This window comes from Rhodotorula graminis (assembly GCF_001329695.1).
Source record: "Rhodotorula graminis WP1 unplaced genomic scaffold RHOBAscaffold_6, whole genome shotgun sequence".
NCBI classification, from domain to species: Eukaryota; Fungi; Basidiomycota; class Microbotryomycetes; order Sporidiobolales; family Sporidiobolaceae; genus Rhodotorula; species Rhodotorula graminis.
Window position 1 is genome coordinate 1,426,237 of NW_017264933.1, and position 26,421 is coordinate 1,452,657.

Below are 26,421 nucleotides of genomic sequence, written 5' to 3' on the forward strand. Positions count from 1 at the left end.
TGCGGGGCACGCCGGCGTTGCGCGCCGCCTGGCGCTGCCACTCCCACGCGAGGTCGAGCTGGACGCGCTGCTCGTCCTTGCGGCGGATGGCGTCGAGGGCGTCGGTGACGGCGCGCTCGCGGGCCGTGTACTCGCGGCGGAGCCACGGGTACAGCTCGCGGTCGAGGTCGGCGGGCGAGGGCGGGCGGCCGAGGCGCTGGAGGAGCCACAGGCGGAACTGGTGCAGGTGGACCGGGTCGAGGGCCGAGACCGGGGTCGAGTTCGACAGGGGAGGGAGGGGTGGCTCTTGCGACGGCTCGGGGCGGTCCTTGGCCTTGCCCTTCTTGTCCCACGGGCGGGTGGACCGGTCGCGGCGGCGGGGGGACGAGGTGCGACTCGGCTCGGGGTCGCAGTCGCGGGTCGAGAGGGTGGCGGCGGGCTTGAACGAGTCGTCCGTGTCGAGCGAGTCCCACGAGGCCTGCTGTCGCCGGTTCGAGGTGGTCGACAAGGTGCGGAGCGAGGTCGAGGCGAGCGAGCGGGCGAGTGCACACGGGCACGGCGAGCGGCGGGGTGTTGCCGCTGCTGTTGCGAGGCGAAGGACGGGCACGATGGCCCTCGCAGCGGCCATGCTCGAGGCCGGTGCGGTCGACGAGGGGCGTCTCGAGGCAGCGAGGCGATGAAGCTCGACGGGGAGCGGAGAGGCGACTCGGCAGCTCTCTCTGGCTAGGGCTTGGGTGATATTAGACGCGTCTCAGGTAGTATTACACCTGTTGTACTTGTCAGTCCTCTCGAAAGCGGTGTCGAGCGCGACGCGTCGATGGTGGTCGTCGTCCGTCGTCGAGGTCTCTCTCCCCCTGCTCTCAGCTCTCGCTTGCCAGCTACCTAGACCATGTCCCTCGACAAGTACGAGCGCCTCGAGAAGGTCGGAGAAGGTGCGCCCCCGTCCCCTCGCCCTCTCTCGCCCCGCCGCCCCTCCTCCCCTCGCCTCGAGTTGGCTGACCTCGTCTCGCCCGTCTCCTCCTCGTCTACACCCCACCCTGGTCCACGCCCGACTCCTCCTGTGCAGGTACCTATGGCGTCGTCGTACGTCCACCCTGTCCTCCCACCCACCTGTCCCGCCGCCATCAAGCTGACCATCCTCCTCCTCCCAGTACCGCTCGCGCAACAAGGAGACGGGCGAGATTGTCGCCCTCAAGAAGATCCGCCTCGAGGCCGAGGACGAGGGCGTCCCCTCGACCGCCATCCGCGAGATCTCGCTCCTCAAGGAGATGAAGGACGACAATGTCGTCCGCCTGTTCGACATCTGCCACTCGGACACAAAGCTCTACCTCGTCTTCGAGTTCCTCGACATGGACCTCAAGCGCTACATGGACAAGGTCGGCGACGGCGACGGCATGGGCCCCGACATCGTCAAGGTGCGCCCCACCCCTCCCTCGTCCTCTTTCCTCCTCCCGGTCCTGCTCGCCTCTTCCCCCTCAGGGCCCTCGATCTGACCCTACGCTGTCATGCCCGCAGAAATTCGTGTGTCCCGAACCTCGTCATGCCTCGGCGGCGTGAGCCTCGGGCCGAAGCGGGATCTCTTGACTGACTCTCCTCGCACCCCTTCCTCGTCCACCTCTCCTCGATCCGCAGACGTACCAGCTCATCAAGGGCGTCTACTACCTTCACTCGCACCGCATCCTCCACCGCGACCTCAAGCCGCAGAACCTGCTCATCAACAAGGAGGGCAACCTCAAGCTCGCCGACTTTGGCCTCGCGCGCGCGTTCGGCATCCCCTTGCGCACCTACACGCACGAGGTGCGTCCCCTGTCTCCCTCTCTCGGACCCTCACACGTTCGAGACTGACTCGTTCCCCCTCGCCCACGCCCCGCAGATCGTCACGCTGTGGTACCGCGCGCCCGAGGTCCTCCTCGGAAGCCGGCACTACTCGACCGGCGTCGACATGTGGTCGGTCGGCTGCATCTTTGCCGAGATGATCATGCGCCAGCCTCTGTTCCCGGGCGACTCGGAGATTGACGAGATCTTCCGCATCTTCCGGTGCGTCGGCGCGCCGCCGAGCGAGCTTCCTCTCGTTCTCGCTCCTCTCGCAGGAAGGGGAACTGACTGGTAGTCGCCGATCACGCTCTCGCCACAGTCTTCTCGGCACGCCGGACGAGGACATCTGGCCTGGCGTGACGGGCCTGCCCGACTACAAGACGACGTTCCCCAACTGGCACGCCAAGGACCTGCAGGACCACATCACGGGCAGCACCGACGAGAGCGCCGAGCTCCTTGCCGTACGTCCCACCTTTCTCTCTCTCTCTTCGAAGTGGCGACGAGAGAGAGCACCCGGGACTGACTCGCCGTCGCTCGCGCAGGGCATGCTCGCGTACGACCCGGCCAAGCGCACGAGCGCCAAGGCGGCGCTCCAGAGCGACTACTTCCTCGGTGCCGCCGAGATGTCGTGAGCGGCGTCTCCACCGTCGCATCCTCGACCTCGTCGCCGCCGCCGATCAGAGCGAACCCTGTCCTTATCCCGTCCTCGCCCTCGCCCTCTCTTCTCCCTGGCTCCGTCCTCGTCGTCGTCTCGTCCTCGCCCTCGTCCACCGCACTCGCATCGTTCTCCCATCGTCCTGCCTTTCGTCTTTCCTCGCCACCGTCCCCCCGACTCGCCGACGCCCGTCCTCGGACCGCCTCGAGCGCTCTCTCCCTCCTCCTCTCTCCCCCTCGCCACCTTTGTCTTGTCACGTTCTTCCCATCCCCTGTCCTGCTCGACGAGCAGGTGTCATGCCACGCCTGTGTATACCGCGACCGAGCGAGCGTCGAGGAGGAGAGGTCACTGCGAGAGTTGAGCGGGTCCGAGAGCCGGCGAGCGAGAGCTTGTGACGGGGCGCGCTCGCGAGAAGACGGGACCTGCCGTCGGACTGCCTCTGCACGAGTGCAAGTCGCCCTCAGGCGAGGCGAGCGCGAGTTGACCTCTCTCGATCGTCGTCGACTTGCGCCGAGCGACTGCTCTCGTGCTCGCCCTCGAACCATGTCGCTCCTGCGCAGTGCCGCACGCCGACTCGGCTTTGGCAAGTACCGCTACTGGAAGGGCACCGACCTCGAAGGTGCGCCCGAGACTCGCCTCGAGAGCTCCCTCGTCGATGATGTCGCTCACTCGGTGGCTTCCCGGCCTCGCGCAGGCAACCAGTTCTTCGAGCGGCCGCACCCCGAGTACCCTCGTCCGTCCACTCGGCCCTCCCCCCTTGTCCTCAACGCGCGGCCTGACCCTCTCGTCGCCCCTCGCCCTCCTCATCTCTCCTCGCCTCGCTCCCCTCGCAACAGACGAGTGGCGCAAGAACAAGCGCTACATCGAGTATGCCGAGACCAGGCCCCTGAGCGACTACAACTACCAGACCATCCCCGGTGCGCCCACCTCTCTCTGCCCCCCTCTCTCGCTCTCTCTCTCTCCGCCGACGAGCTGACCCCTCCCCTCTCCTCACACAGTCCAATGGTCCTCCTGGCTCCGCCGCACACGCCGCGAGCCTCCAAGCTTCGAAGAGCTCGAGACGGACCTGCGCCGCCAGCTGCGCCTGCGCGACAACGTCGCCCGCCTCGAGGCCGCCTACGCCGACGAGAAGCTGCGCCTCGGGGCCGCGCAGGAGGGGGCGCGGCTCGCGGCGCCGCAGAGGCCAGTGAGGGGCGAGGGAGCGGCGGTGGCGTCGGCGGCGGCGAGGGACACGGCGACAGTCGCAGGGCACGAGGTGGACGGTCTCCCGCTCGAGGACGGCGGCGTCGATGCCCCGGCCGGGCGGCGCGCGTCGCGCATCGCGCGCCAGCTCGACGGCGTGCAGCACCCTGCGCCGACGCCGGCGTCAGCGGCGGCGCGAGCGGGCGGGGTGGCGAGCGCCGAGGGCCTCCCGCTGAGGGACGGCGGCGTCGATCTCGAGGCGGGCAAGCGCGCGCCCGTCGTCGCGAGGGAGCTGCGCGAGGGCGCCGAGCGTGTCGAGCCGAGTGCCGGTGCAGCCGTGGCGGGGCAGGAGGGACAGCTGAGCGCCGAGGAGCTGGCCAAGCGGAGGAGGGACGAGGACCATGCGGCGGCGCTCCGTCGGCGCGAGGAATTCGGTGCGTCCCGCTCTCTCTCTTCCTCTCTCTCTTTCTTCGTACACTGAATCGAGTCCCTCACGCAGCCAAGCAGAACCCGGCGCCGCTCAAGGGCAACCCGGGCGACTCGCGCGAGCCGCAAGGGTGGGCGCCGACTGCGCCGGCTCGTCGGCGGTAGTGCGCCATACGGTCGAGCTGCAACCTTCTCGTTCCCCCACTCAAGAGTACGCCTCGGCGAGCGAGTGAGAGAGAGCGCGATGAGGAGGAAAGCTCGCTCTCGACCCGCCCGCTCGGACCTCGAACAAGAAACAACTCTTCTCAGGTTGCACCCACTCTCGCCGTCGCTACGCCATCGGGATCCCCTTGTCGCCCTTCTGGCTCTGATACGTCCCGCTCAGCTCGCCGTACACCTTCCGCACCTCGCTCCACAGCGCCTCGAGCTCAGGCTTGTCGGGCGAGTCGTCCGGGACCTGGGCGAGCAGCTCGGCGCACGACGCCGACGTGAAGAAAGCGTTGGTGCGGTTGTACAGCGGGCGCGAGGCGAGGTCGGACGGCGACTCGTGCGCGCAGGTCGACGGGACGCGGAAACTGCGAGGGAGGGTCCGAGCGTGAGCGAGGAAGGCTTGGATGAATCTCTGAGAGAGGAGAGACGATGCGACGCACACCTCCTCGAGGATCTTGATGTCGTGCGGGATGTCGAACGCGTCGCGCGTGTCCTCGTACGAGAAGAGGTAGAAGAAGGTGTTCCAGCCGCCCCAGGTGATGCCGGACAAGCCTGCGGTCGCCGTCGCGTTCTGTCAGTCGCAGAAATTCCTTGACGACGTCGAGACGACGAGGCGGACGAGAGGGAGAGAATGACAGACGCACAGAGAGAACAGGGCTCGTGCGTGCAGAAGAAGACGGTGTCCTTGGCCTCGGGTCGCTCGGCTCGAGGGATCTTGTAGAACTGCTGGATCGTCTGGATCTCGCCGTGCTGCAGATTGGACGACCGTGGGCGAGCAGGATAGGCGAGCAAGGCGACAAGCAACAGGACGAGACGACGACCAAGTTGGGACGAGGAGGGGAGGAGAAGGGAAGGAGCGAGTCAGCGCACCGTCAAAGCCATTGCCGCATCGTCCGGCTGTCCGTGCCGGCTTCGTCTGCTGTTGCTGCCCCGCTCCAACACGCCGCAGTCGTTGACCGAGGCGCCTGCTCCGTCCCGACCCTCACTCGTCCTCCGCCCGTCGCGCCCGAGAGAGAGAAAGATGCGGACGCACCAGTAGCGGGCTCTCGGTCTCGGTGTTGGTCCCGACGGTGACGACCTCGAGCTGGGGAGACTTGTGGTGGACCGACGCTCCAAAGACCTTGCTGCCGCTCGCAACGTTGGCCCGCGTCTTGGGCACGATCTCGTCCAGCATGACGCGCAGGAAGGCGCGCAGGAGCACAGCGGGCTCAGGCAGAGTAGCGGCCATGCTTGCGCAGCGGTGCGAGCGAGCGAGGCAGTGGTGAGAGAGCGCGAGAGAGGAGCGCTATCGGCTCAAGAGAGCGGGCGAGGCGGGAATGCGGGGTCGACGGGTCTCGCCTTTTTGACTACGTCGACGGCGACAGAGCCCCCGAGCAGCACGGAAGCACTATGCACACGTGGACGATGCACTGTGGAGTCGAGAGATGCACTTCAGAAAGCTACAGCGCGCTGTACAGAGCCGCCCCACCTCCTCGACCTTCTCCTCCTCCTCCTCGCTCCTCGACGGCTCGTCCTCCTCCCGGCCCGCGTCCTCCTCGTCTCCCCTCCTCGCTCGCTCACTGTCGACCGACCTCGAGGAACTAGATCCGCTTGATGAGCCGCACGCAGTCTTCGTCCTCAAGGACGTGATCGAGACCGACCTTCTGGCCGCGCGAGTGCTTGACCGACGTCCCCCACACCTGCGTGACGACGGCGAGCAACATCGTAAGAGAATGAAGGGCAAGAGGAAGAAGTAGAGGACGAGGACGCACGACGGCGTACTTGATCTGCTGGGCGATCTCGCTGCGAGAGGAGGGTCGGGTAAGCCAGGCGACTAGGCGACCGAGGGAGGAGGGGGACGGACCGGTGGATCGAGTTACAGAAGTCGCGAACAGTGCAGTGGGACGAGCGCAGGACGACGGGCGCCGTATAGTCGGGCGACTTGGCGCCTCGAGGGAGGGTGTAGATGCGGCGCAGCGAGAGCTTGTCCCACATCGTCTCGATGAGCCTGTGCGCGGAAGAGAGGGAGTCAGGTGCGTAGAGGTACACGGCGAAAGGGACGAGCGGACGCACTCGTCGATGTTGAGCCAGTCCTTGGCCGAGATGGGGACGGCGCTCGGGATGCGGTACAGGAGGTCGAGTTCCTCGATGCTGATGGCGTCGATCTTGTTCAGGCAATACAGTGCCGCTGTGGCCGTGACGTAGAAGTTCGAGCGTGGGGCGAGGAGGGAGTAGAAGGAGGGCGATGTGGGAAGAGAAGGATAAATTTGGGAAGGTCAGTCCCGGCCGCCGACGTCGAGGGCAAGCGAGAGGGACGCACGGATGTAGCAGCGGCCGCCCTCGATGACGTCGATGAACTCGTCGAGCGTCGGGTCGCAGCGGATGTGGATGTCGGCGTTGGCCATGCGGTACTCGCTCATGACGGCCTTGATCTCGTCGTGCGTGAGCTTGGTCAACGGCTGCGTGTTGGTGATGGCGATGCCGCCCTTCTCCTTCTTCTTGTACGTGATGTTGGGCGGCTGCTTGTTGAGGCGGATGCCGAAGCCCTCGAGCTCATTCTCGATGACGGCCTTGTCGGCGAGCGGCTTGAGGACGTCGAGGACGATGCAGATGAGGTTGCACGTTCGTGCCACTGCGATAGGGACATCAGTACGCCTGCACGAGTGACTCGCCGAGAGGAGAGAGGCGCAGGACGCACCGGCAATGACCTGACGACCACGTCCCTTGCCGTCCTTGGCGCCCTCGATAATACCGGGCAAGTCGAGGATCTGGATCGGGGCGCCGTGGATCTGGAGCGTTCCGGGAACGGTGGTGAGGGTCGCTGCGGGCGGAAGGAGTTAGGGCGAGGTCCTCTCGAGGCAGGGAGAGCGAGGAAAAGGGGGGCGAGGACGCACTGAACTCGTACGCCGCCGCGATCGACTCGGTGCCGGTCAAGCCGCTCATCAGACTCGATTTGCCGACGGAAGGGAAACCGCTGCACGAGGAACCGCCGAGTCAGCTCGGCCAAAGTAGACCGAGAAGAGGAAACGCGAGGGACGCACATGAACCCGATTGACGCGATACCCGTCCTCGCCACGTCGAAGCCGACACCCGCACCTCCACCACCACCAGAAGACGGCGTGAGAAGCTCACGCTTGAGCTTGGCGAGCTTGGCCTTGAGCTGTCCCACTGTCGCCGGACGAGAGGGTCAGTGAGGGTTCTCGAGCGGCCGACCTGGTCGTCGCCGTCTCTGCCCGAACATCGGTCGCCCCAACGCCACCCAGGAACGACGTGGAACGTGTCGACGAGGTTGACGTGCGTCAGGAAGGGGAAGGAGGAGCTCACACTGTGAGGGGGGGAGGAGGCGAGGTCAGTAACGAGTGGACAAAGTGGCCGAGAAATCGCGGGACGTACGTGGTACGAGGTCGCCTTGTTCTTCTGCGTCTTGGCCTGCACGAGGGGGAGTGTTTGAAAGAGTCAGCTCGCCTTCTCAAGAGGACGTCGTGCAGGTCGAGGTGCGCTCGGGTCCCACGCGCCTCGCACGGTCGCGCTCGGCTGCTCATCCGCTAGCTGCATCCGAGCTGAGCGTTTTGCGCCGACGCAGGCCCTTCATCGCGGCCGAGGGGAAGAGGAGGGAGGTCGAGAAAGGGCTCGAAACGCACCATCCTGCGGCGAGGGAGGCAGAGGTCAGTGTGGACTCTGACGACGGTGCAGAGAGCTGTGGACGCACTCGTCCTCGATGGCCTTGATCCTGTCGACGATCGTGCTCATGGCGGGCTGGTGATGAAGCGGGTCGAGGTTGGCGAGGCGGTGAGGTCGCTGGCGAGGGTGGCTGTGGCCGCTGGTCGAGGGGCTGCTGTCGTGGGCCGAGCTGAGCGAGCTATGTGTGCGTGTGCGTGCAGGCTAGAGAGCTGCAGCGGTTGGTGTGGGCGCAATCCGGCCGCCGTCGTCGTTTCTCTCCGAGTCGGCCTCGCTCGAGCAAAATGACGAGACACGCGTCGACAACGAGCACAGAGCTTTCACGGCCGCTACGAGCGTGAGCAGAATGTACCGCACAAGCTCGACCGGACCCGCAGCAGCTTGCGCAGAGAAGCCGGGCGAGGAATTCTCGACGGCGCTCTCGTGAGAAAGTGCAAGAGAGGAAGTACTGCGCATGTCGTTGCAGGCCCGCCCGACAGCTCCCGCACACTCACACGCCGCCCATGGCCGAATAGCCGACACGCTCGCGGATGAGGGCCTTGTCGTTCGGCCGGATCCACTCCTGCGCGCCTTCAAACATGGCCTCCCACACGCGCTGCGCCTCCTTGTTGCCCTCAAAGTGGCCCTCGACCGTGTCGCGCACCGACTGCCACAGCGCGGGCGACGCGACGCTCGACAGGAAGGCGGGCGACAGGCCGGCGTGCTCGGGGTGGGCAGGCGAGGTCGACGAGGTCGAGAGAGGGAGGGCGTCGAGGTCCTTGGCGAGCGAGACCTGCGGCGCGGTCGACGACGAGGAGGTCGACGGCTCGGAGAGAGTGAGGGCAGGGACGCCTGGGGAGGAGGGTGATGCGGCGGAGGCGGTCGACGAGGAGGGAGCGGCGGCGGCGGCGGGCGCCTTGGTGATCATGAGGTTGACGACGGCGCCGTCCTGGACGTCGAACTCGCGCAGGAGCTTGCCGTCGCCCATGGCCTTGCCCTTGAGGATCCACCGCTGCTGCTCGGGTGCGGGCGCGTCCTTCTCGGCGGCAGCGAGCTGCTTCTTGAGGTCGGCGACGGTGGCTGTTGGCCGCGCGGCGAGGGTGAAGGACAGGGCGGGCTTGAGCGACTTGACGGTGAGCTTGACCGTCGCGTCGGCGGCGGGCATGGGCTCGTCGTCGTCGTCGTCGTGGCCGGTTGTGGGGGGAGGGCAGACGGGGACCTGGCGCCGGGTGCTCGGGTCAGCTCTGAGTCGGTGTGACAGGAGGGAGAGCTCAGGGTACGCACATTGACCAGGGTAGGCCGCTTGTGGCGCTCCTCGACGGGCGGGATGTACGAGTTCGGGTACCGCTGCTTGAGGGTCGCGAGGAGCTCGGCGGTCGCCTTGAACGACTGGATCTCCTCGGGGAGGCGCGTGTCGGACAAGAGAGACTCCATCGTGTGCAGCTCAGGTCTGCTCGAGGGTGGTAGACGAGATGAGGAGGGGCGGACGAGGCGAACCGATGACGGCTCGCTCCTCTTGCCGTCGCCCAACCCGCTCTCTCGGCTCTACAGACGCACAGCTGCGTCAGACTCGACCTGCATCCCTCTACAAGCATCTAGGACCTGCGCGCGCAAGTCCCCACCACCTGCATCTTCGCTCCTCCTCGTCCAGTTCCTAGCTTCCAGCCTCCCGCATCTTCCAGGTCCGTCGCCGGCTCCTTTCCTCTCTCGTGCGCACTCGACCTGACGCACTGCTTTGTCTGCAGTCGACCATCATGCGAGCCTGGGTCTACCGCACCAAGGGCAAGCCCGCCGACGTCCTCCGCCTCGAGGACGACTACCCGAAACCCGAGCCCGCCCAAGGGCAGCTCCTCGTTTCCTTGCGCGCCGTCAGTACGAACCCGGTATTTTTTAAGACGATGGGCATGGCGCCCATGAGGTACATGCAGCGCGTGCCGTGCGTGCCCGAGGGCGACTTCTCGGGCGTCGTCGCCGGCGGCTCGCTCGACGGCACCGACCTCAAGCTCGGCGACGAGGTTTTCGGCATCGTTCCGGCGCAGATCACCATGAAGAACGGCAAGGGCGCGCTCGCCGAGTACCTGGTATGCGACAAGGACCTCGTCGTCAAGAAGCCGGCGAACGTCAGCTTCGAGGAGGCGTCGACGTTCCCGCTCACGACTTTCACGGCTTATTGGGCCTTGGTCCGGACCGGCAAGCTCGAGAAGGGCAAGGCGCAGCGCGTGTTCATCGTGCGTCCTCGCGCTCGTCTTTCTCGGCGCCCGACCTCGTCCCGCCCGACCTGACCTCCTCCTCTTCCTGCAGAACGGCGGTTCCGGCGGCGTCGGCGCTTACGCGGTCCAGGTCCGTCACCCTTTGACTTCTCGGCGACTGCGAGCTGTCGCAGAGCGGCCTCGACGTCGCCGCTCGCGCCGCCGGTCCGCCTCACTCAGAAGCCTCGGGGCTGACCACCTTCTACCCCTCCCACAGCTCGCCAAAGCCTACGGTGCCTTTGTCGCCACGACCTGCTCGCCTCCTTCTCGCGAGCTTGTCTCGAGCCTCGGCGCCGACGACGTCCACGACTACAAGGAGAGCGACCTCGCGACGCAGCTCTCGAGCAAGTACTCGGGCGAGCCGTTCGACATCTTTTTCGACACGGTCGGTCACGACACGTCGCTGTACTACAAGAGCCCGACCTACCTCAAGGTGCGCCCGACTCTCCCCTTCTCGCACTTGGTCCTGTCGCGCGGCGCCAGCATCGAAACGCGCCCACTGACGTACTTTTGCCCGTCCTCGCGCCCTCTTTCCCTCGCACGCAGCCCTCGGGCATCTACGTCGACGTCGCCGGCCCGCATATCGACGGCTCGATCGGCTCGCTCCTGCGCGCGTCGGTCGACTTTGCCAACCGCCTCCTGCGCCCCAAGATGCTCGGCGGCGTCCCGCGCAAGTACACGTTCGGCATGATGACGACCGACAGGAAGGAGCTCGAGGAGATGGCGGCCTTGATCGGCGAGGGCAAGTTGCGCCCGATCGTCGACAGCGTCTTTGCGTTCGAGGACGCGCTCAAGGCGTACGAGCGCCAGATGTCAAACCGGTGCGTCCCCTGGTCGAAGTCCTCTTTCTCTCTCATCGTCGCACGCCTGACACCTTTGACCGTCTGCAGCGCCAAGGGCAAGGTCGTCGTCAAGGTCTCGCAGTAGGCGCTCTCTCACTCTCGAGCCGAGCGTTCTTCGTCTCTCTCGTTCCCTCTCGGTCACATACGTCGCTGCAGCCATAGTCAAATCTCTGCGTCTCCTCTCTCTCTTGCATTCTGGAGCGCTGTTGCACCTCGTCGACTTGTGCGAGAGCAGAAACGAGAGGCTCGAACGCGCTTGCAGCTGCCGCACGAGAACCAGCTCGGCTGCTCTGCTCGAGCCGGCGATTACTACTGCGGCTTAGCCAGATCGCCTGACGACCATTACTGCACATGGCCCAAGCAGCGAGTGCGTCCTCAGCCAGAAAGAGCAAGTTTGGCCGGCGAGAGATCGACAGGTTCGAGCGATCCTCGACGACGGCAGACGCTCTCGCTCACCGCCAGGCGGCGCCAGATTGGACGGACCGCACGCTCCGTGTCCCGAGAGACCGGATTGAGCCGGCGCCCGCACCTGAGTAAGCGACCGGGCTTAGGGAAGTCGAGGGAACACGTCCAGAAGCGGGTCAAGGTCGAGAGCCCGAACCCCGTGTTCAGCGACAGAGTTGACCCTTCGCCTCGTCGCCTCGCTCTCCCTCTTCATCCTGCTCCATTCCTGCTGCAACGCACGCCACGACACCCACCGCTCGGACCTCCAGCTCACCCTCCTCAGCGACCTTCCCAAGTGCGTCGACGCCTCTCCCTCTCGCCGCACGTCCCGCACGACCGAGCCCTGACCTGCGACGTCCTCACACAGTGTCTACCATGCGCGCCTGGGCTTACAAGACCAAGGGCAAGACCTCGGACGTCCTGCGCCTCGAGCCGAGCTGGCCCAAGCCGACGCCGTCCTCCTCGCAAGTTCTCGTTAAGGTCGCGGCAGCGGGCGTCAACCCGTTCGACGGGAAGGCTATGGGCGTCGCGCCCGTCAAGTACATGGCCAAGGCGCCGGCCGTACCGGGACTCGACCTGTCCGGCTGGGTCGAGGGAGGCGACTTGAGCGGCACCGGTCTCGCCATCGGCGACGAGGTGTTCGGGTTCGTGTCGACGCAGGACATCTGCAAGACGGGCAAGGGCGCGTTGGCCGAGTACGTCGCCGTCGAGAAGGACACGCTCGCGAAGAAGCCAGCGAACGTCTCGCTCGAGGAGGCGACGACCTTTCCTCTCAGCGTGCTCACGGCGTACTGGGCCCTCGTCACGACCGCCAAGCTCCAGAAGGGCCAGAAGAAGCGTATCTTCATCATGCGTCCCTTGCCTCTTTCGCGAGTCGACGTTTCAAGGCCGACCTTTCGCTCACGGACCCCTCCTCCCGGTCGTCGCAGAACGGCGGTTCCGGAGGTGTGGGCTCGTACGCCGTCCAGTTCGCCAAAGCGTACGGCGCCTTTGTCGTCACGACGTGCTCGCCCGGCACCCTCGAGCTCGTCTCGACGCTCGGCGCCGACGACATCCTCGACTACCGCGCGAGCCCTCTTCCCGGCCAGCTCAAGGCCAAGTACGGCAACGAGCCGTTCGACATCGTCTTCGACACGGTCGGCTCTCCTGAAGTCTGGCGCAAGTGCCCCAAGTACCTCAAGGTGCGTCCTCCTCGGCGTTCTCGAGATTCGAGCCCGCTCGGACCCTCGCTTTCGTACGGCGCGACCGTCTCCTCGTCGGGACGGGTCCTGAAGCTTGCTCTCTCTCTCTCTCTCTCGCAGTCCGACGGCATCTACGTCGACGTTGCAGGCGCGCACATGGACGGCGGGATCGGGCCTCTTCTGAGCGGCATGCTCGACATGATGGGCCGCAACCTGCGCCCGGGCTTCCTCGGCGGCGTCCCGCGCAAGTACGTCTTTGGGCTCAGCACGGCCGACCGCAAGTCGTTCGCCGAGGTCGAGGAGCTCGTGCGCACGGGCAAGATCCGGCCGATCGTCGACAGCGTGTTCCCGTTCGACGAGGCCCTCAAGGCGTACGAGCGCCAGATGTCGGGCCGGTGCGTCGCCTTCCTCCTCTCTGAGCGTATGTGACCTCGGTGCTGACCTTTTTGAGCGACCGCAGCGCTCAGGGCAAAATCGTCGTGCGCGTCCACCTCTGAGCAGCCGCTCGCAGCGAGCCCGTGTACCACTCCTCCCTTGTGCCATCATCTTTGGCTGCCCTCGCCGCCGTAATCCTCGTCGACCTCGTCATTCCCGAGAAGGATTGAGAGCGCGAAAGCCCGGGAGACGAGCGGACGTCGAGAAAGGCGAGCTGAGCAAGCGGACGAGGAGAGAGCCACAGAGGAAAGGACGCGGCGGGCCTGCCAGCTCGGCTCAGCCGCCAGCGTGGTGCCAGGACTGCGCTGTGGGCGGCAGCGAGAAGTCTGCTGCACCAGGGAACCCAGAAGAGCAAATCGCTGATGAAGAAGATGCGGCGAGACGGCGAGCAGCGAGCGCAGCTCGGGCGGATTCGAGAGGGCTGCCGCCGCCGCCTGGGAGCAGGTAGGGTGCGGTCGAGCACAAGACCGGCGCATTCTGTGTGAGTCGCAGCGCGGACCGCGTGGTGGTCAGAGGGAGAGGAAGAGGGAGCACGCGGTCGTCTCCTTGAACTCTGACGCGTGCCTGCTCCGCTCAGTGCATGCTCAAGAGTCTCTGGTCCACTGCCAGCCGCGCAGTACCTCGATCCCTCGCCTACCGCACCGCCTCGTCGCCTCCCCCACTCGTCGGCTCCTCGTCGCGCACCATGGCCACCGCGAGCAACGCCAACATGGACCGCTACCTCGCCGACAAGGCGCCGCCCGTCTGTTCCCTCACCATCGCCGACTCGTTCAAGGCCCTCACTCGTCAAGAGAGTGCGTCCCCGCCTCTCTCACCTCGAGACCCGTCTCTCTCTGCCTACGCCGAGAGGCTGACCTACCGCGCACATCCACAGAGCTCTACTCGCACTACCTGAGCGAGGCGAGCTGGGCAGGCGCCCGCATCGTCATGCGCCAGACGACCGCCCACTCGGAGAAGCTCTTCGACCTCCTCGTCGCGACGTTCAGCTCGGCGGCCGACCCGACCAAGCTCGCCGACCTCCAGCAGCTCAAGAAGAAGAGCGGCGTCAGCGACAACGACTGGGACGCCGTCCTCGCGTATGCTGCCCAGGTGCGTCCTCGCTCGCCTCGTTCCCTCGCCTCCTTTCGACGGCGAGACGCTGACCGCGAACGTCCGACGCAGGTCTTCTCGAACCTGAGCAACTTCCGCAGCTTTGGAGCCACCAAGTTCATCGCGCGCGCGAGCGAGGAGGGTTTCGCCGCCATCGTCGCCGCCTCGGAGCGCTCGTCGGTCGCCCTCCCGCTGTGGAACGAGCTGTCGGGCGAGATCTACGCGCTCAAGCCCGAGGCGTCCCTGTCGATCGGCAAGCCTACCGACGGCCACACGTCGGCATACTACCCGTCGTCGCCGCCGCCCTCGGACGAGCAGGTCGACGAGGTCCAAGCCCTGTGCGACGCCGCCGGCATCTCGACGCTCAACACGCGCCTGTCGCGCACGTCCGACACCGAGCTCGTCCTCCTCATCGCGAGCGTCGGCAAGCTCCCGGCGTCCTTCCCCGAGTCGCTCAAGAGCGACAAGCTCGGGTCCACGGTCCGGCTCGAGGCGGGCGACTTCTCGGACGCCCTCGGGCGCGTCAACGCGGCGTTGCGCGAGGCGCGCAAGCACGCACGCGACGACAACCAGCGCCAGATGCTCGAGAAGTACGAGGAGAGCTTCGAGACGGGCGACATCGAGGCGCACAAGCAGGGCAGCCGGCACTGGGTCAAGGACGTCGGGCCGGTCGTCGAGTCGTACATCGGGTCCGTCTGCAGCCTTCTCCCCCTCTCTCTGTCTCGAGCCGTTCACTGACGCTCTACCACCGCTCGCAGGTTCATCGAGTCGTGCGTCCCTCTTTCGCCCTCCTGCTCCTCGCTCTCCCTCTTCCGCCGCCACCCTCTCTCATCGTCCACTTTGCCTCGTCACTTCCGGACAGAGCTCACGCTTCTCGTACGGGCGCAGGTACGTCGACCCGTCTGGCGCTCGCGCAGAGTGGGAGGGCTTCGTCGCCATCGTCAACAAGGAGCAGTCGGCCAAGTTCAACGTGCTCGTCGACGGCGCGCCACAGCTCATCGAGGACCTGCCTTGGGGCAAGGACTATGAAGGTGCGTCCACCCGTCTTCTTTCGAGATCGCCGTACCGAGTCCTGACCTTCGGGCCTCGCAGTTCCCGAGTTCAAGCGTCCCGACTTTACCGCGCTCGAGGTCGTCAGCTTCGCGACGGCCGGCATCCCCGCAGGCATTGTGCGTCACTGCCGGTCCTCTTGCCTCTCTTCCGATCATCCCTGACATTTTTCGAGCCCGCAGAACATCCCCAACTGTACGAGCAACGCTCTCTCTCCCTCGATCTCTCCCCTCGGATACCCTCCCTGACTTGCTCGTACTTGCAGATCATGACGTGCGCGAGAACGACGGCTTCAAAAACGTGTCTCTGAGCAACATCCTCTCGGCCAAAGCCGCCGGCGAGGAGCTCACGTTCATCGCGCCGGCCGAGGCCAAGCAGTACCGCGCGTGGGAGGACAAGGCGTTCGAGGTCCAGGTCGCGTCGCACGAGCTCCTCGGGCATGGCAGCGGCAAGCTCTTCCAGGAGCAGGCCGACGGCTCGCGCAACTTTGACGAGAAGACGATCAACCCGCTCACGGGCAAGCCGATCACGAGCTGGTACCGCCCCGGCGAGTCGTACGGCAGCCGCATTGGCCCTGTTTCGTCGTCAAGTGCGTCCCTTCTCTCCTATCGTCGTTGTTGTCGTCGTCGCCGGCGCGTTCTCGAACCTGACCCTCTTCGACATTCCCGCAGTGGAGGAGATGCGCGCCGAGTCGATCGCCCTGTACCTCGCGACCAACAAGCAGATCCTCGAGATCTTTGGCTTCAAGACGCAGCAGGAGCAAGACGACCTCGCGTACCACATGTACCTGATCATGGCCCGCGCCGGCGTCCTCGCCCTCACCTTCTTCGACCCGGCGACGGGCAAGCACGGCCAGGCGCACATGGAGGCGCGTCACGGCATCTTGCGGTGGCTCGTGCAGCACGGCATCGCGAGCGTCGACTTTGTTCGGGACGGCGAGGGCCGGCTCGTCGACGCTCACGCCAAGATCGACCGCGAGGCTTGCCTCGCCAAGGGCAAGGAGGTCATGGGCAAGCTGCTCCTCGAGATCCAAGTCCGGTCCGTCGAACTCTCTCTCTCTCTCTCCTGTCTTGTTGGCGATGCTGCATCGGCGACGAGACTGACCTGGTTTTTGACGAGCGGCGCAGGAAGAGCACGGGCGACGGACCCGGCGCGACCAAGTTCTACAAGGAGCTCACCAAGCCTGACCAGGTCTGGGTCGACGAGCTGCGGCCTCTTGTCCTCGGTGCGTCCCGCGTCTCTCCTCGTCCTCACGCCCACCGATAGACCTCGCCTGACCTTCTCTCGCCCTCTTTCCTCCCTCTTCGCCTCGTTCCATCTTCGCGCTCGCAGCCAAGAAGCTTCCTCGCAAGGTCTTCGTGCAGCCCAACACGCGCCTTACGTCGTCCGGCGATGTCGAGCTCGTCGAGTACCCGGTCACGGTCGAGGGCGTCATCCAGAGTTTCGTCGAGCGGGCGTTGTAGATTCTCTCCCTCTCGCTTAGCCGCAACGAGCAAGCATGCAAGCAGTTCTCTCGACTAGCTCGACACGAGAGGGACACAGACAGATGGGCACAAATGCGCAAAGCTCGAATAACACAACAGCTCGAGAGGGAGAGAGACGGAGAGAGAAAGACGAAGATGGGACCCGGCGACGACGCGCTCATCGCTCTGGCGAGCTCGGCGGCGTCTCGCTCTGCATCCTCGCGGCAGCCTTGCTCGCCGCCGCACGCCGTCCGCCCCTCCTCGCCGGCGCAGCTCCCGAGCCCGACGCCTTGGCGGCCCTCGCCGCCGCTGCGGCCGACGCCTTGGCTGCCGCCGCACCGCCTCGCGCACCGCCTCGAGCACGCGACTTCTGCACCTTGCGCTGCAGGTCCTGGTCCTCGGCGCCCTTGGCCCGGTGAGCCTCGAGCGCGTCCTCGAACTCCTTGAGGTCCGACTCGGTGCGGTTGAGCTTGTTCGTCGGCGCACGGATCTGCGTTTCGGATCGTCGAGTCAATGAGACGTTCTCGACGGCTAAAGAGAGGCGAGAGAGAGAGGCGGGAGAGAGGCGAGAGACGCACCTTGGTGAGGATCTCGCCAAAGCGCTTGTACACGGTCTCCTCGTGGAGCTTGTCCTGGTAGAACGGGACGCCCTCGACGAGCTTCTTGACGGCCGTGTCCGAGTTGAACGGGAGGAGCGACAGGCAGAAGGCGATGTCGCGCCACTGGCGAGGCTGGTTCGTCGTCTGGAACCGCTGGCACAGCTTCTCGACGATCGACTCGGCCTCCTTCTTCTGCGAACGCCGACGTAGACGAGCAAAGAGTCAGTCTCGGGTCGACGAGGTGTTTCAGGAGGAGGAAGAGGAAGTGAGGGAGGAAAAGGGGACGGACCTTGTCGACAAATTTGAAGATGAACTTCATCGACGTTTGGAACGTGTCCTCGTCGACAGGGTTGGCGCCAGTCGACAAGTGAGAGATGACGTCGGGCAGGTTGTTGTAGATGGCCTTGTCCTTGGTCGACAGCTCCTCGAAGAACAGGTGGGCGAGGTCCTTGATGCGCTTGTCGTCGTCCGACAGGCACTTGGCCATCTCGCCGAGCTGGCCCTTGGGCTTGATCTGGCCGTTGAGGATCAGGTGCGTGAGGACCATGAGGGTGTTCTTCTTGACGGTGAGGTCCTTGTCGTGCAGGCCGGCGTACAGGCGGTCCGAGTTCTCGTCCATGATCGTCGAGAAGCAGACGGCGATGTCGCCGAGCGCGATGACGATGTTGCTCCTGACGGCCGGCTCCTTGGACGTCTCGAGAACCTTGAAGAGGAGCATGAGGTGCTCGGCGCAGAACTCGGCGCTGACGCACATGAACTTGCTGAGGGCGAGGGTGGCGGCCGTCTGCAGCATCGGGTTCTGCGAGTGGGAGGCGACGACGACGCTCGACATCAGGCTCTGCTCGGGCTTGACGGGGAAGAGGAGGAGGAGAGGACGGGCGAGCGCACCTTGTAGATTTTGGGCTGCGCGACGACGGTCGAGGCCATGGGGCCAAAGACGGCGAGGAGGCTGTCGGGCCCGTACAGGAGCTCCTTCTCGCGCGACGCGGCGATCACGTCGCCGATGTCGTCCTCGACCGAGCCCGCAACTTGGTCGAGCTCGTCGTCGCCGGCCTTCTTGCCGCCCTTGGACTTGTCGTCGTCGGCCTTGCGGCGCTTGAGGTCGCGCTCGACGAGCTCGAGGTGCACGAGCTGCTTGATGGCGCAGTGGCCGGCGACAAAGAGGAGCTGCGACAGCTCGAACGCGTTGCCCGTCGACGGCGAGCCCTGCGGCGCCGGCTGCGGCTGGTTTGCCGCCTCGTCGCCGTCGACCATCTCGGCGTCGGCGTCGGCGTCGGCCGCTGGCGCAGGCTCGCCCTCGTTCTCGTCGACGTCCTCGTCCATCTTGGCCGGCTCGCCGTCGCCCTCGTGCGCCTCGACGTGCGCCGCCGGGGTCGCGCCGGCCTTGGGCCCAAAGACGCGCACCGTCATGCGGCGCAAGACCTCGGAGCACAGCTTGTCGGGCTGGTCGCCGAGCGTGTAGACCGTGTTGAGCGCCTGCTCGGCCATGCTGAACCACTCGCGCGACGATGACGGCGCCTGGATCGTGTCGGACAGGCGAGAAAAGACGGCGCTGTCCATCGGGAGCCGCACCTGGGCGTCGTTGAGCGAACCTGCGTGGACGTCGACCCGCATGGTCAGTCGTCTGTACGTCGAGGAACGCGCCGAGGACCTGAGAGGGAGGGAAAGAGAGCCGTGACGCACCCTTGACCTTCTTGACGCTGCCGCCGACCCTGCCGAGAGCGATACACGTGTACTTGGCGAGCACGAGGTCCTTGCGGCCGAGCGGGCCGAGGCCGATGCGGAGGAGTGTCTCGACGTGGTCGGCGACGACCTCGGGCTTGGTCTGGGCGAACATGCCGAGGACGATGATGGCGCCGCGACGCTGGAACTTGGGGATGTCCTTGGACGTGCCTGTGCGGGAGTGGGGCGTCAGGTCGGGCGAGAAGAAGTGGGAGAGGTACGAGGGAAGATGCGACGCACTGTAGACCTGCCAGAGCTTGGTGATGACCTCGTCGTCGACGACGCTCTTGGCCATCATGACGGCGAGGAGCTGCTCGAGCGACGTGAGCTCGGCGAGCGTGGCGTCTCGGGTGAGCCTGCGTGAGAGAAATAGGGGGAGAAAGGGGTGTTGGTCAGTGGCTGAGGTCCTTGCCGACGAGAAAGGAGGTCCGAGCGGGAAGAGGGAGGAGGGAGGGGGACGGGACGCACTCGATGACGTTGCGGGCGACGAACGCGACCTGGTCCTTGTCGCTCAGGTTCTCGGGCGGCTCAAAGTAGAGCTGCGAGTAGCACTCGATGAGCCGACTGCGGATCCCCTTGACCTCGCGCTCGCCGTCCTCGCCGCCGTCGCCCTGCGCGCCCGCGCCCGACGCCGCCGCCGCCGAAGCTGGCGCGTCGTCCTTGGTCCAGATGAGGTGGAGCATGCGGCGGACGCCCTGCTCGGCGGCCTCGAGGCGGTACTCCTTGGCGACGCGGCAGAACTCGATCGCCTCGAGGACCTCGCTCTTGACGCTCGACGCGAGGAGCTCGGTGACCGTGTCCATGGCGCCCTCGAGCGCCTCGATGAAGCTGATGGCGTCGACGTAGTAGGCCTTGGTGAGGCGCAGCCGCTGGAGCGTGTCGCCATCGACCTGGGCGAGCACGACCGACTGGTCGGCGGCTGCGAGATCGAGCTGCGACCGGCGAGGAGCGCGCTTGCGCCCCGCCTTGACGGCCGAAGAACGACGCTTCTTGGGCGTGCCGTCCTCGTCCGAGTCGGGGCCGTGGTCGTCGTCGTCGTCCTCGTCCTTCTCGGCCGCCGGGTTCTCCTCGTCGCCCTCCTTGTCCTCGCTCTCGTCGCCCTCGTCCTCGCCCTCGGGCACGCCGTCCATGAGGCGCCTCGCCTCGCGCTCGGCCTCGTCGGGCAGGTCGAGCACCTTGAGCTCGTCCTCGAGCTTGGCGAGGCGCGCGCGCCACTCGTCGAGCGCGAGTTCGCCGCCGTGCATGCGGCCGTACGGGTGCGTGAGGACGAGGCGCGTCAAGAGGGCGAGGCAGTTGCGCCGCACGCTCGCCGCCTTGTCGTGGAGGCTCCTCGCCGCGAGGCGCGCGAGCTCGAGTCGGAGCGAGGGGACGCGCGCCGGGAGCGAGCACGTGTCGCGCAGGACCGAGGCGGCCTTGGCGCGCACGTACGAGTTGAGGTCGAGGAGGCGCTCGGTGAGGAGTGCGTGGAACGACGTGAGGAGGCGCGTGTGCTGGGCCGGCTCGAGCGAGAGGGCGCCCGACTCGGTGAGGGACAGCTCGCGCAGGAGGAGGCCGAGGACCTCGAGGATGGCGTTGCGCATCGGGTACGACTGCGGAGGGGAGCAGACATGAGTATGGATCGCCGAGAGGGCGTGCGACGGCGGGAGAGAGGGGAAAGGGGGAGGAGGACGCACCTCGCTGTCGAGGTGCTTCTGCAAGAGGACGATCTGCTTGAGGACGATGCGTGGGCTCGTCTCGGCGAGCCGGATGAGGAACTTGGAGAACGACCTCGGGCCCTTGGTGTCCTGCGCGTTGAACTGGCGGTCGGCAATCTCGCTGCGGGCGATGAGACGGTGTGAGCACCGGGATCATCCGTGACCGCATGCGACCGTCGCTGTTGTCGAGAAGTACAGGCGGTCGCAGGTGAACGGGGAGAGCACACGACGCACCCGAGGACCTTCTCGCCGAGGACGTCCTGGTCGAACTCCTTGGCGTAGACGGTGACGAGCTCGGCCATGGGCTCGGCGAGGTGCTCGGTGTACTGGAGGTTCTGCATGATGGTCATCTGGACGTCTGCGAGTGCGAGAGGGAGGGCGAGAGAGGGGAGAGATGGGTAGTGAGGGAGGAAAAGGAAGGACAGGCAGGGTCAGAGCGCGGCCCGAGCGGGACGACGCGAGGCGAGGGCACGGTCGCGACGCACTGAAGGCTTGACCGTGACCCTTTGCGGCGAGGCACATGACGCGAAAGATGCCGGCCTTGATCTCGGGCACCTTGAGGTACGCCTCGGTCTCGGCGAGGAGGTTGACGGGGCGCAAGAAGCAGTTGCTGTGAGGCGGCGCAGCCAGAGTCAGTACATCGTCCTGAACCAAACGACTCGCTCCACATGTAGCCATGCGCCGCTATGCGGACAATGGCCGCACGACATAGACGGCGCTCGGGACGAGGACGAAAGGGAACGGCCGACGCACGAGATGACGCTGTCGCGCTCGGCCGTCGTCTGCCAGATGCGCTCGGTGCGCAGCGTGCGCAACGCCTTGACCATGACGCCGAGGACGTCCGGGACCTGGTCGACCCACGAGAACGCGTCGCGCGCGCCTTTGCCCTTGGCCTTGCTCTTGGCGGCGGGTTTCTGCGGGCGAGCGAGCGAGGTCAGGCAGTGCGTCCCTTGTAATCTGCTCGAGCCAAACGCCGCGTGCTGTAGCTCGACCTAGGAGCGGTACATGCGGCGAGGTGGTGGACGCAAGTCGCGAAGGGGAGGAGAGGGGGCGCACCTTGCGACCCTTGCCCGTGCCCGTCTCTCCATCGAGCGCCGCCTGGGCCGCCGCCGCCTTCTCGCCGACCTGGACGCTCCACATGGCGAACAGGGCATGGGCCTCGAGGGCGTGGCGGTGGGCGCGGTAGGCGGTGTGGTCGGTCGGGCTGGTGTCGGACTGGCGCACGAGATCGAGGAGGGCCGAGAAGCCTGTGGCGGGGAGAGAGAGTCAGTGCGAGTGTTTGAGGGGGCACAGGGTGCGCCGGCGAGGACGAGAGGGAAGCGAGAGCGCACTCGAGGTGAGGGCGTCGAAGAGCTTGGAGAGGGCGGGTCCAGGAAGGTGCTGTGCGCCTCTGCGGGTGGTTGGAGGGGTCAGTGTCGGTTCTTAGGAGCACGGAGGGAGCGCTCAGGACGCACTGGAGGAAGGATGCGACCTGGTCGAAGCAGTGTTGTTCGGTGACGGCGGCCGGGTCGGACGTGAGGTCGTCGACGAGCTCTGCGGGAGCGAGGGGTCGGTCAGGGGGTTGCGTCGGCTCGCAGGACTGTGGTCCAGAAGGCCCAGGGGACGCACGGTTGAGCTGGAGGTGGAGTTCGTGTTGATCGAGTTGGTCGAGGTCGAGAGGGTTGGCGAGGTCGAGCGGGAGCTGGTCCTGGATGTGGGCGAGGTGTTCGTCGAGGGACCAGTCCATGGTGGGCGTCTCTGATTCGCAGCTGGTGCTTGCCACGGAGAACAGGGTGAGGCGACTCAAGAGGCTCGCGTCCACACGCGCTCCTCCTCCTCCTCCGCCTCCTCTGTCCTCGCTCCTCTCACCGCACTGCTGAGCCAGTGCAACACTCGACCGCACGCCCACCATGTCCCTCAACATGCGCGACAACCACGCAAAGGCTCCTCGTCCGTCCCCTTCCCTCTCCTCCTCCTCCCTCCCCTCCCTCGTCTCATCGCTCACCTCGCCACACTCCTCCCTCGCTCACAGCCGAGGCTCGCCGCGTCGTCGACTTCCTTCGCAACAAGGCTCAGCTCAAGACCCGCACCGGCGCACTTAATGGCAAGCGCGTCGACTACTTCAAGGGTCCGCTCTCTCCCCTCTCCTCGTCGCTCGTACCGGCATCCCCGAACCACTCACACTCTGTCCCACCAACAGGCAAGTCGGCCATCAAGGCGCTCCGCTCGCCCGCCTACGCCAAGCTCGGCGCCAAGGTGCCCCAGGTCGACTCGGACGACGCCGCGACCCAGCTCCTCCACTCGCTCATCCCGCACACCTTCTTCCTCCGCATCCAGCGCGGGCCCTCGATCTCGTCCGGCGTCAAGGCCGTCCAGATCGTGCCCCAGCAGCTCTTTGCCCCCGACGAGCACTATGTGTGGCTCGTCGACCCCAACCCGATCCGCCAGCTCGCGCTCGCCGTCGCCATGGTCGCCGTCGTCCTCGCCGGCGTCATGTTCCCCTTGTGGCCCGTCAAGATGCGCATCGGCGTCTGGTACCTCTCGGTCGGCGTCCTCGGCCTCATCGCCGCCTTCTTTGGCCTCGCCATCGTCCGCCTCGTCCTGTGGCTCGTCACCAAAGTCGTCGCCCGCCCGGGCATCTGGCTCTTCCCCAACCTCTTTGCCGACGTCGGCTTTGTGCGTCAAAATCTCTCCCTTCCTCTCTCTCGACCGTCATTGACGCCCTCGCTCGCCCGCAGGTCGACTCGTTCATCCCGACGTGGGGTTGGGACGTGCCGCCCCCGAAAAAGGCCAAGAAGGCGGCCAAGGACGGCACGGGCACGCCGTCCAAGAAGAGCTCGAAGCGCAAGGACGCGGCGGCGGCCGCCGCCCAGGCGCAGCAGCACGGCGGGCACTCGCACTCGCACGGCGACGGCGCCCACTCGCACTCGCACGGCGGCGACGACGGCCCGCGCATCGTCGAGCTTGCCGACGACGACGACGACGAGTAGCTGTCGAGGGTTGTAGATGGGCAGGCAGGAGTGCAGCGCAGGCAGCTTGACGCGGTGGATCCGTTCGCGAGGACCGTTCGAGAGAAGCTGTCCGTCTCGCCTCCTTTCGTCGCCGTCTTCTGCATTGGACCGTGCCCGAGAGAACGTGCGAGCAAGCTGCGAGCAGTCCTGTGCGACCGGGAGCGAGATCCGCTGTCGCCGCCCCCACTCCGTCCGCGCGCTCGTGTTCCCTCCTCGCCCGCTCGCTCTCCTCAGCTCGAGCCCAGCGCACCATGTCGTCCCGCACGCGCTACTTCCTCTCGTCGCGCGTCTACTCGGCCTCGGCACCAGACGGCGCCCCAGGCACGGTCGTCGTCGAGCTCCCCGCGGGCACCATCTCCGCCGTGCACCCGCGCCTCCTCGAGCGGCCAGCGGGCACCCAGGACGACGACTGGGTCGACGTTGGCGACAAGTGGCTCCTTCCTGGTGTGCGTCCCTCGTCCCCCGTCTCTCCCTTGCCCCTCTGCGCCGTACAGCCGGACTGATCGAACCTCTCGTCCCCCCCTTCCTCGTCGTGCAGCTGGTCGACGCGCATGTCCACCTCAATGAGCCGGGCAGGACAGAGTGGGAGGGCTTCGAGACGGGCACGGCCGTGCGTCGACTGTTCCTCTTCCTCGAGCATGCATGGCGACTCGTCGTGCGGAGCCTCCTCGACCTCGTGTCGAGGTGGGATCTGCTGTGCGAGGAGCTTCCACGCACACAGTCGTGGGGCAGACAGTAGCTGACTCGAGGCGCACCCGCAGGCGGCAGCATCCGGCGGCGTGACGACCGTCATCGACATGCCGTTGAACGCCATCCCGCCGACGACGACCGTCGCCAACCTGCACACCAAGCTCGCCGCGTCCGAGGGCAAGCGCCACATCGACGTCGGCTTCTGGGGCGGCGTCATTCCGGACAACGCGGCCGACCTGCAGCCGCTCGCCCACGAGGGCGTCAAGGGCTTCAAGGCGTTCCTGTGCGAGAGCGGCGTCGACGAGTTCCCGGGCATCAACGAGCAGCAGATCCTCGCCGCCATGAAGGAGCTCAACGTGCGTCCCCCCCTTTTCCTCGTCGTCGGCGCGATCGCGCGAGAGCCGCACTGACCTCTCTCTCTCGTTCCGCCCGCAGGAGGCCAAGTCGCTCTTCCTGTTCCACGCCGAGCTCGACAACCCGGCGTCGCAGCAGCACGGTCACGGTCACGCCGACCCGGCCGCCTACTCGACCTTCCTCGACTCGCGCCCGCCGTCGCTCGAGGAGTCGGCCATCGACCTCATCATCCGCTGCGCCGCCCAGTTCCCCTCGCTGCGCACCCACATCGTCCACCTGTCGGCGGCGTCGGCCCTCCCCGCGCTCCGTCGCGCGCGCAACGACCTCAAGCTCCCCATGACGGTCGAGACGTGCTTCCACTACCTCACCCTGTCGGCCGAGGAGATCGCCCAAGGCCAGACCCTGTTCAAGTGCTGCCCGCCGATCCGCGCCGCGTCGAACCGCGACGCCCTGTGGGACGCGCTCCTTGCGGGCGACATCGACTTTGTTGTGAGCGACCACAGCCCGTGCGTCACCGAGCTCAAGAAGCTCGACGAGGGCGACTTTATGGGCGCGTGGGGCGGCATTGGCGGGCTCGGGCTCGGCCTGTCGCTCCTGTTCACCGAGGCGCACAAGCGCGGCGTCGAGATGCGGCGCGTCCTCGAGTGGGTCGCGAGCACGCCCGCGAAGCAGGTCGGCCTCGAGGGCCGCAAGGGCGCCATTGTCGAGGGCGCCGACGCCGACTTTGTCGTGTTTGACCCGCAAGAGTCGTTCACGGTGCGTCCCTCTCTTTTTCTCTCTCCCCACTTTCGAGCGCGTTGAAGCGAACCTGGCTCGTCCTTTTTCCTCGCTCGCAGATTCGCAAGTCCGAGCTGCACTTCAAGAACCGCGCCTCGCCGTACGGTGCGTCCTCGCTCTCTCTCTCTCGGTGTCCTCGGTTGTTCCTCGACGCTCACTGACTCGCCCCTGTGCCGCCCGACGCAGAGGGCCTCACGCTCACCGGCGCCGTCCGGTCGACCTACCTCCGGGGCAAGCAGGTGTACAGCCGCGACACTGGGTTCAAGGGCGTCGAGAGCGAGAGCGACGGCAAGACGTTGCTGTAAACGGTCGAGGGCACGAGGTAGAGCGGCTGCATAGACGACTTGCTCAGCTGCGTTGGCCACCGAGAGCAGGAGAGCGACCGGCGCGTTCTCGAGCGACTTGGGCCAGTAGACAGCCCTCGACGGGCTCGCCGCCCTCGAGGGCCCCAGAGCGAGTAAGGGTGCGCAGGCGAAGCTGCTCTCGAGCACACTCAGGCCGTATCGAGCCGCCGTCAGTTTGAGAAGGCTCGAGCGCGGTCTCTTGCGCTCGTCCTCGCTGTCTCTGCGCCGATCTAGGGAATCGTCGAGAGCGCTAGCCAGAGTCGCGAGAGCGACAGAGAGACGGCGAGAGAGCCGCTGCAGAGTGCGAGAAACCGGTCCAAGCGAGATGCGACGAACGCTCGTGCGACGAGAGGCCGGTGCGGCAAGGGACGTCGAACGTTGAGGAGGGCGACCTCGTTCGCCTCGAGCCGTCTGGGTCGCACGCTCGAGCAGAAGAGGAAGCGGGCTCGCAGGCAGAGCGGGCCAAAGAGGGAGAAGGAGGCTCCTCGTCCTCGAATTCTCGCGGCTCTCGCACTTTCACTCAGAGCGTGACGGCGACGGACGCTCTCGTGCTCGCAGAGACGGACGAGGAGACAGAAGAAGAAAAAGAGGGGGT

General features: G+C 66.3%; 11 protein-coding genes across 11 annotated transcripts; 7 read left to right on the top strand and 4 right to left on the bottom strand.

Annotated features, from left to right (window-relative positions):
* Positions 1 to 868: 868 nt before the first annotated feature.
* RHOBADRAFT_36453 (uncharacterized protein) lies at positions 869 to 2,545 on the top strand (the record flags this gene model as incomplete). The annotated part of the gene is made up of 8 exons (XM_018413353.1): positions 869 to 911; positions 1,046 to 1,062; positions 1,131 to 1,394; positions 1,495 to 1,500; positions 1,612 to 1,776; positions 1,853 to 2,016; positions 2,114 to 2,255; positions 2,337 to 2,545. 8 exons carry the CDS (start codon positions 869 to 871, stop codon positions 2,424 to 2,426), a joined length of 891 nt encoding a protein of 296 aa, XP_018271634.1. The 3' UTR covers positions 2,427 to 2,545.
* Positions 2,546 to 2,991: 446 nt separating this feature from the next.
* RHOBADRAFT_53549 (uncharacterized protein) lies at positions 2,992 to 4,261 on the top strand (the record flags this gene model as incomplete). Its single annotated transcript, XM_018416890.1, has 5 exons — positions 2,992 to 3,068; positions 3,144 to 3,182; positions 3,286 to 3,366; positions 3,448 to 4,065; positions 4,131 to 4,261. Coding segments are annotated over 5 exons (907 nt in total), but the record flags the coding sequence as incomplete, so codon positions are not given.
* An 84-nt stretch (positions 4,262 to 4,345) lies between these two features.
* Positions 4,346 to 5,495, bottom strand: RHOBADRAFT_36454 (uncharacterized protein; the record flags this gene model as incomplete). The annotated part of the gene is made up of 4 exons (XM_018413354.1): positions 4,346 to 4,632; positions 4,708 to 4,819; positions 4,912 to 5,017; positions 5,301 to 5,495. 4 exons carry the CDS (start codon positions 5,493 to 5,495, stop codon positions 4,389 to 4,391), a joined length of 657 nt encoding a protein of 218 aa, XP_018271636.1. The 3' UTR covers positions 4,346 to 4,388.
* A 172-nt stretch (positions 5,496 to 5,667) lies between these two features.
* On the bottom strand, positions 5,668 to 7,996 carry RHOBADRAFT_36457 (uncharacterized protein; the record flags this gene model as incomplete). The annotated part of the gene is made up of 10 exons (XM_018413355.1): positions 5,668 to 5,946; positions 6,019 to 6,049; positions 6,111 to 6,254; positions 6,320 to 6,434; positions 6,567 to 6,878; positions 6,945 to 7,067; positions 7,141 to 7,220; positions 7,288 to 7,414; positions 7,636 to 7,675; positions 7,952 to 7,996. 10 exons carry the CDS (start codon positions 7,994 to 7,996, stop codon positions 5,848 to 5,850), a joined length of 1,116 nt encoding a protein of 371 aa, XP_018271637.1. The 3' UTR covers positions 5,668 to 5,847.
* A 363-nt stretch (positions 7,997 to 8,359) lies between these two features.
* Positions 8,360 to 9,375, bottom strand: RHOBADRAFT_53552 (uncharacterized protein). The gene is made up of 2 exons (XM_018416891.1): positions 9,188 to 9,375; positions 8,360 to 9,122 (listed from the first exon to the last, which is right to left on the bottom strand). The coding sequence occupies exons 1-2, from the start codon at positions 9,335 to 9,337 to the stop codon at positions 8,415 to 8,417; spliced, it is 858 nt and encodes a 285-aa protein (XP_018271638.1). The 5' UTR covers positions 9,338 to 9,375; the 3' UTR covers positions 8,360 to 8,414.
* Positions 9,376 to 9,654: 279 nt separating this feature from the next.
* Positions 9,655 to 11,212, top strand: RHOBADRAFT_36458 (uncharacterized protein; the record flags this gene model as incomplete). Its single annotated transcript, XM_018413356.1, has 5 exons — positions 9,655 to 10,131; positions 10,205 to 10,243; positions 10,370 to 10,585; positions 10,699 to 10,973; positions 11,043 to 11,212. 5 exons carry the CDS (start codon positions 9,658 to 9,660, stop codon positions 11,077 to 11,079), a joined length of 1,041 nt encoding a protein of 346 aa, XP_018271639.1. The 3' UTR covers positions 11,080 to 11,212.
* Positions 11,213 to 11,813: 601 nt separating this feature from the next.
* Positions 11,814 to 13,116, top strand: RHOBADRAFT_44098 (uncharacterized protein; the record flags this gene model as incomplete). The annotated part of the gene is made up of 4 exons (XM_018414349.1): positions 11,814 to 12,311; positions 12,368 to 12,619; positions 12,740 to 13,014; positions 13,080 to 13,116. 4 exons carry the CDS (start codon positions 11,814 to 11,816, stop codon positions 13,114 to 13,116), a joined length of 1,062 nt encoding a protein of 353 aa, XP_018271640.1.
* Positions 13,117 to 13,745: 629 nt separating this feature from the next.
* RHOBADRAFT_26952 (uncharacterized protein) lies at positions 13,746 to 16,710 on the top strand. Its single transcript, XM_018412772.1, has 11 exons — positions 13,746 to 13,848; positions 13,929 to 14,143; positions 14,216 to 14,832; positions 14,902 to 14,913; positions 15,032 to 15,174; positions 15,236 to 15,312; positions 15,376 to 15,388; positions 15,459 to 15,782; positions 15,865 to 16,231; positions 16,321 to 16,418; positions 16,526 to 16,710. The coding sequence occupies exons 1-11, from the start codon at positions 13,764 to 13,766 to the stop codon at positions 16,654 to 16,656; spliced, it is 2,082 nt and encodes a 693-aa protein (XP_018271641.1). The 5' UTR covers positions 13,746 to 13,763; the 3' UTR covers positions 16,657 to 16,710.
* A 124-nt stretch (positions 16,711 to 16,834) lies between these two features.
* Positions 16,835 to 22,574, bottom strand: RHOBADRAFT_53555 (uncharacterized protein; the record flags this gene model as incomplete). The annotated part of the gene is made up of 16 exons (XM_018416892.1): positions 16,835 to 17,146; positions 17,235 to 17,447; positions 17,545 to 18,054; positions 18,144 to 18,847; positions 18,939 to 19,148; positions 19,218 to 19,333; positions 19,446 to 20,566; positions 20,651 to 20,792; positions 20,906 to 21,029; positions 21,157 to 21,281; positions 21,425 to 21,585; positions 21,728 to 21,918; positions 22,003 to 22,061; positions 22,126 to 22,204; positions 22,280 to 22,358; positions 22,560 to 22,574. 16 exons carry the CDS (start codon positions 22,572 to 22,574, stop codon positions 16,835 to 16,837), a joined length of 4,161 nt encoding a protein of 1,386 aa, XP_018271642.1.
* A 152-nt stretch (positions 22,575 to 22,726) lies between these two features.
* Positions 22,727 to 23,640, top strand: RHOBADRAFT_14607 (uncharacterized protein; the record flags this gene model as incomplete). Its single annotated transcript, XM_018412213.1, has 3 exons — positions 22,727 to 22,778; positions 22,851 to 23,326; positions 23,389 to 23,640. Coding segments are annotated over 3 exons (780 nt in total), but the record flags the coding sequence as incomplete, so codon positions are not given.
* A 272-nt stretch (positions 23,641 to 23,912) lies between these two features.
* On the top strand, positions 23,913 to 25,834 carry RHOBADRAFT_53557 (uncharacterized protein; the record flags this gene model as incomplete). Its single annotated transcript, XM_018416893.1, has 6 exons — positions 23,913 to 24,107; positions 24,200 to 24,271; positions 24,423 to 24,707; positions 24,787 to 25,461; positions 25,542 to 25,587; positions 25,669 to 25,834. 6 exons carry the CDS (start codon positions 23,913 to 23,915, stop codon positions 25,785 to 25,787), a joined length of 1,392 nt encoding a protein of 463 aa, XP_018271644.1. The 3' UTR covers positions 25,788 to 25,834.
* Positions 25,835 to 26,421: the final 587 nt, after the last annotated feature.